At 39.5% G+C, this 6,911-nt stretch overlaps 1 protein-coding gene across 1 annotated transcript; it reads left to right on the top strand.

The window, feature by feature from the left end:
• The first annotated feature begins 2,512 nt into the window (after positions 1–2,512).
• LOC145351354 (putative G-protein coupled receptor 139) lies at positions 2,513–6,643 on the top strand. The gene is made up of 2 exons (XM_080200970.1): positions 2,513–2,567; positions 5,748–6,643. Exons 1-2 carry the CDS (start codon positions 2,513–2,515, stop codon positions 6,641–6,643), a joined length of 951 nt encoding a protein of 316 aa, XP_080057096.1.
• Positions 6,644–6,911: the final 268 nt, after the last annotated feature.

Raw genomic sequence — 6,911 nt, 5'->3', positions numbered from 1 at the left:
AGTCCGTCGTGGTCGTTTCGCCCACTGGCGCTAACACCCTCTATTCTTAGCAATCTCTGGTCTGCTTATGTCGCCGATTCATCTCTTTATTAGAAACATTAAAGATTCAGTTTCTATCATTCCATCTTTCTGGCAAGGCTGTACACTACAGTCATTTTTTTTTCCATCAATTTGATGTTCCCCACTCACATTTCCACTTTTCATGTGTGACACTTCCCTTCCCTTTCCGGAATTCTCCATCTCAATATCAGCGAATAGACACGGATGAATACTTACCATAAACCAGAATTCCAAATGGACATTGACCGAACTTGCTCTTAGTCTGCTTCTATACAGCCTTTGAATAATGTTCCTTTAACCTGTGTGTTTGTTTGGATGATGCAACTTCAGAGCTTCTGACATTGATTTCTCAACCTCAGAAGTTGACTCCCCGCACTATAGTTTGAAAAGATGATGCCGTTATGCTGCATTTCCCAGAATACTGTCTTCATCCCTTGCCCTCCAGAAAGGAATCTAGCATTTCACTCATTCCTTCCTTCAAACCTCAACTCCACCACATGCAACACATCTGATGCTCCAATCTCAAAATGTTCAACTTTACTCACCAACCACGAGATTATTTTTGGTAAAAGCTGAGGATCGACCTGATAGATGTTTACACAATTATGAGACCAGTCGGCAGAATGTCTTGTCAGAGTCTTTTTATCTCAGGGTATAAATGCCAATTGCTACAGGACATATTTTTATGGCATAACGGGGAAACTATAAAAGAGATGAGAGAGGCAAGATTTTTCTGAACAGAGAGGGTGGTAAGTACCTGTATTTCACTGACGGAGGGGATGACAGAAGCAGATACAATAGCAATGGTTAAAAAAAAATCTCGATAGATAGATACATGAATAAACAGGGAATAGGGGGATACAGGCTGCGTAGACGCAAAACAAAATCATTACTTTAGAAAAGCATCATATCTCGGAACAGACTTGACCGGACAAACGACATTTTTTTTCGGGTCTCTCCCTGTTCCTCTTCAATTTCAAAACAATAGAGAGTCTTCAATCACACCCAGTATAGGATTATTTGCAGACGTCCACCGAACTCCAGCCAACACAACCCTCCTCCCCTTCCTTCCCATGAACATGCAGGACATAGAACACGTGTCCTTTTAAATAAGGTTATGAGGTCATCGGGCCCAGAAACAAGGGACCATTCGGCCTGGGTATCATATTTTACGATGAGATAATATAGTTGCTGATACGACAGAGAGGGCCGCGTGGTGGCACAGGGATTAGCACAGTAGTCTCCCCGCGTGAGGACCGGGATTTAGTTGCTGTCGTGGGTGACTGATTGTGTGGAGCGAGACATTCTCTCCGTGTTTGCATGTTTTTCCTCTGGGTGTGTTTGGTCTCCTCCCAAAAGCCAACGATGTGCAGGTTCAGTCGATTGTCCATGCTAAATTGTCCCTTATTTTCTCAAGGAGACCAGGTTAGATTGATTAGCCATGGGAAAGCATGGTTGGTGTGCCGAGGTAAAATTCTCTGTTAGAAAATCTTTGCAGACTCAATGGGCCGAATTCCCATGATCTGCACCGTGTGCCTCTATGTTTCTATGACTTTGTCATTCGTGTACCAGGACATCCTTGCCCCTCTATATCACAACATTCTGCAGTGGCTTTCAATATGAAATATGCTCTGCTTTTGTATTCTTCCGAACCATGTGGCAACCTCAATTTTCCCACACTGTGTGTAACATGTCCAAGTTTTACCTCTTCATTTAATCTACACGGGAACTTTGTGTCTCCTCATAACGATGTACTTTTCTACCTGTCTTGGAATTTTCAGAAGAGTTGACTGTATTGAATTAATTCATATTGATTGCAAGTCAGTGATCCACAAGGATTAATCTCTGTGAATTCAATACTTACTTTATGCTAACCTTAAAATGAACTGTTTATCCCAATTCTGTGATTCCTGTTTGTGAATAATCCGATATCCAGGCTAATCTATTAACACGAAGACCTTCAACCTTTTATGTGGCACATTAACGAATTCTTGTTTGTTTCGTTGTCCAAATGCATTACTTCACTTGATGCCCATGACCGAATCTTTCTGCTAAATCCTCAGAGCATTCCAGTAAATCCTTAAAACATAATTTTCTTTCGTGAAACCATATTTCCTAATCTGGATGGTGTTCTGATTTTCTAAATTTCCTGCTGCTCTTTCCTTTAATGAATTCAGGCATTTGCCCAATGACAGATATGAGGCCAATTGTAGAGGAATTTTCTGTTTTTTGTCTCCCTCATTTCATGGACAGACATGTGACGGTGCCATTTTCCAAAACATTGAATTTTTCAGAATCGCGATTCTGAAATAAATAATATGGACTGTATCTCTGCACCCTCTCGACTGCAGGCCTCAGATGCATGAAACTTGGATTGTTTGGCCCGAGTACATTTCAGGCCCTTTTCTCTCCTTTTCAATTTCCACCGTCCATTTCCCCCAGTGCGCTGTCCATGTCACCCGATGGAATGAAATACAAAGATGAACACATTTATGAGGAATTTACACGTTAGTAAGAGGCTTGACTGATAGTTATATTTTGAGACTTCATTTATTTGATTACACGTGAGTGTTAATACTACTGTAAAGGGCAGAAGTGGGCAAGAGTTTCCAGAGTTCGTTCAGGATAAGTTTACGGCAAGAACCGTATCATCTAAAGAGAATGGAAACATTCCTGGATGAGGTGAGCCGAGCTGAGTATACGGAAAATGTGAAAGATAGCAATGTTGTATCATTAGGTTGATGTTGATAATTCGGGAGGACAAGGGATGATTTCAATCATGATTAGTGAACTCTAATGATAGAATGAGAAGACATTTGGCGCAGAACACCTGCAATGCAAGTTCGGTGGGAGATATTGTCTGAATAACTGCTGGCGTTAAGAGGGAGATTTTCTTTGCGAATTTCACTAATCCTGTCAAGATGCATATTTAAATCACCCGTGATTCCTGCTGCACTTTTCTCAGGAGCATTTTTTTTTATTGTTATATACTGTACCCTACTTTGGAATTAAAGCTCGGGGCCCTCAACTTACTCTGACCAGAATGTTCTTTCTTTTTTTATTTCCATCCTGATACAACCAAAATTTTTGTCTTTAATGCCAATATAATTTCTTCATAGAGCTTTGACATTATATTTAACCAGTAAAGCAACCCCAGCTCGTGTTCTACCATCTATAATCTTTTAGAATACTGAGTAGCTTTGGACATTCAACTCCCAGTCCTTGCACTCCTGACATGAGGTCAAGGCATGGGAGTCATGGTGGTTGGAGGGTAATGATATCACTTTCGTTTGCTTTTAAATATAGTCTACAGTTATGAATATGCATTGCATATAATGACGGTTGCTTAGTAAATGAAAAAAAACATTGATTCAATTTAGTCTCAGCGTCTCGTGTATTCAATCCACAGGGAATTTATCCCGTTGTCCTAATGTGTTTGTTCTAATATAAAGATAGCAATTTTTAGAACACTTTTGCAACAGCTGTATCTCCATGGAGATCGAGGGAATGCATAAAGGTGAATGCACAGGGACGTGTCACTACAGATTTTAATTCAGAGGAATAACTTGCTCAGCAAAGGAAGAGGGCCATTCCACGCAGAAAATGCATCTACCTATTGATTTGTTCAGCAAAATATTCTATCTGTTGCTTGCCTTAGTTGGTGTTCCTGGTACGTAGCTAAAACACATTATATACTGTAACTATGCATAAGCTTGTTTCTGCTATAAATCTGTTTCTTGTCATGTTGCATTACATTGAAGTGACAAAATTAGTTGGATTCTAATGAAATAAATCATCTGGAGAAAATAAATTTCCTGAATTATTCTTGCAGTCGTGTTGTGTTGGAAGAACTATTTCCATCTCACCCATGACTTTCAGTTGTTGGATTCAGTGGAATATTGTTTCTGTTGATCCAAACATCGAAGTAGGGGGAAAAAATCATCAGGAACATGAATTTCCAAGGTGACGAGTTGGCAAAAGTTATACTGAATATGATGACCAATTAGAATGTGGCATCTGACTTCAGTAATGAGAAAAAATAATGTTTATCAAGTTAAAATAATCTTGTGTTTGGGGTGGTAACTGGAGGGCAGATAATGACTTGTCAATGGACAATATAATTCAATCTGGGAAGAAACTTCACTCATACTAAGGAAAGACAATGACCGAATTGTCTTCTAACGATTGATCTTCTTCCCCAAGTCTGGTCCTGATAATCATTAGGTCCTGGGCGCAGTGTTTTTAAGAGGTTATCTCTACAAATGTCATGAAATAAACATTAATATCTCTGACCCTGTAATACTCAAGTTTCGGATGTTAAAACATGGAAACTCGCCCCAACTGATTTACTTCAATCTTTATTTTGTCCTCAGTCTATCTTTATTACAGCTGGTCTAATCTCCATTCCTTCCTCGCCGTGGTGAAAACTCACTCCGTGAACATTTTTTCACATTTCATAAACATTTGAAATACACTCCGTCCATGTACGTGTACAATACTTGAGAAGGATGTGAAGGCTTTGGAAAGTGTATAGAGGAAATTCAGAAGCCTGATTCCAAGCCAAACGAACTGTAGCTGTTTTGATGGATTGGAGAGAGTGGTCTATCATCTGCAGAGGAAATAAGGCTGAGACGCCACTTGATCTGGTTGTTCAAGATGCCGAGGGACACAGATAGAACAAAATAATGAGAAATTGCTCCCAACTGAGAGAGCAGCAAAAACTAGAGAAGAGATGCAACATAATGGGCACAAAGTTCGAAAGAGAATGTGAGTTTATTTTCACTCAGACTGTTGCTGGAATCTGGATTGAATTTCCATGAAACAAGTGATAGAGGAATATCCTTTCAAGGCATGGAATCGGAAATCAGCATGCAAACTAAAAGCAGTAAAGTGTAAAGTTACGGGGATAGGTCATGGTTCTGATACGAGGTTGAATATTCTTTCAGAGAGCCAGTTGCTATATAATGGGCCGAAAGGCTTCCTTCCATAATTTCAGTACTCTATGATTCTGTGTCGTAGCAAATGTACTTTTACTCCACTCATGGGATAAAAGATTGCCTGTGAAATATATATCTTTGTGGATTCATAAATAGTTTTGCCTAGTTTTGATGAAATTTAGGTTTGCACAGCCTCATAAGTGTTACAGGTATCTTATCCACATTCAAAATCTCAAACCCCTCAAAAATTTGAATTTCTTCTGTTGAGTCACCCCTTATCCTCCTCGTCTCCATATTATAGAGAAACATTATTTTTACCGAATGCACACCTCCACAGTTTTGGTGTGACTTCCGTAATAATACAACTGCACCACAAAAAAAATCACCTGAAGATAGGAACACAAACAATAGGCAAAGATTTTCGATCCAAAAAGAACACAACTTCTCTTAATTTAGTAATCTCCCATGTGGAAAATAATGCTGCACTTTGATCATGCCTGAATACTAACATTATTATTCTTCTGAATATAAAACATTGAAACATCAACAGCTCCGTTCCAGAATCCAGAGAATGGCCCGAAACGAATCGTTTTCTCTGATTGAGGAAGTGTTTTGAGTTTGCAAGGGAATCTGGAAACGTCGGAATCCCCATGCACGCTTCATTGCTGCAAAAAGAAAAGTATGCTCTGTGCAGAAAGGGAAGGTGCTTATTGGTGGCTTGTAATGTCTGTTCCTTCTTTTTATTTGCAGTTAACTCAGTGGCAATCATCATTCTGTCCAAAGGGAAATGCGGCCTTTCCAGTTGTACCACGTGCTACCTGATGGCAATGGCCATAGCGGATCTACTGGTCATTATTACTGAGGTCATTCTCCATCGAATCAATGATTATTATTTCCCACTGAATTTCCTCGCAATAACGCCTGTGTGTAGTGTTCGCTATGTCCTGATCCGTGCAGCCACAGACTGTTCTGTCTGGTTCACAGTCGCTTTCACTTTTGATAGATTTGTTGCCATTTGTTGCCAAAAGCTAGCATCAAAATATTGCACCAAGAAAACTGCGTCCGTCGTTCTAGGGACAACTAGCACTTTGTTCGTTTTGAAAAATATTCCTATCTATTTTAGATTTAAACCTAAAATAATTCTCGACAACGTACCATGGTACTGTTCCAATAAGCCAAGCTATTTCACTGACCCCAGATGGATTGGGTTTAGACATTTTGAAAAGATTTTAACCCCGTTGATGCCATTCGGGTTAATTCTGTTGCTCAACGCTCTGACTGTCAGACACATTTTAGTGGCCAGTCGAGTCCGCAAGGGATTAAGGGGTCAGAAAAAAGCAGATAATTGCAATGATCCAGAAATGGAGAGCAGAAGGAATTCTATAGTTTTACTGTTCACCATATCTGGGAGCTTTATATTTCTGTGGTTGGTGTACCTTTTATATTTCTTTAATGTTGCAAATGGCTTCGATGCACCTTCATTTTATTTTTTTGAAGGCATTGCATATATGCTGCGCGATTTAAGTTGCTGCACAAACACATTTATTTATGTAGCAACACAGTCGAAATTCAGAGAGCAGTTAAAGGAAGCAGTGAAATATCCTGCTACATCAATTATTAAATTAATTAATAAAAGCAAACAATGAAAACAGCTCACAGCATCGGTGTGCTGCAATAGGTGACCTTCAGTGAACCAGAAGTACAATATTTGGAAGGGCAAAATCGTGAAAATAATATTAACAATGGGTCAGGGGGCAATAGAGAGGGGCACGACGAGAGACAAAATAGCAGTGGGTAAAGTATACAGAATAAGTCCATGACCCAGGGGAAACTGCAACCAATTCAAGGACTGAAAAAAAAACAATGAGTGGAAAAATACAGGCAAAACAATAAACAGATTCATAAACATAAGGG

Source organism: Carcharhinus amblyrhynchos, chromosome 13, assembly GCF_965287045.1.
Source record: "Carcharhinus amblyrhynchos chromosome 13, sCarAmb.v2.hapA, whole genome shotgun sequence".
Taxonomy (NCBI): Eukaryota; Metazoa; Chordata; class Chondrichthyes; order Carcharhiniformes; family Carcharhinidae; genus Carcharhinus; species Carcharhinus amblyrhynchos.
Note: the sequence above shows the minus strand (reverse complement) of the source record. Positions and strands in the feature narration are given on the sequence as shown.

Excerpts from the sequence above, each read along its gene's own strand:
- LOC145351354 (XM_080200970.1), top strand. The coding sequence starts at position 2,513 with ATGTCACCCGATGGAATGAAATACAAAGATGAACACATTTATGAGGAA. Across the intron at positions 2,568-5,747 it reads CATTTATGAGGAATTTACAC|TTAACTCAGTGGCAATCATC; the intron begins GTTAGTAAGAGG and ends TTTTATTTGCAG.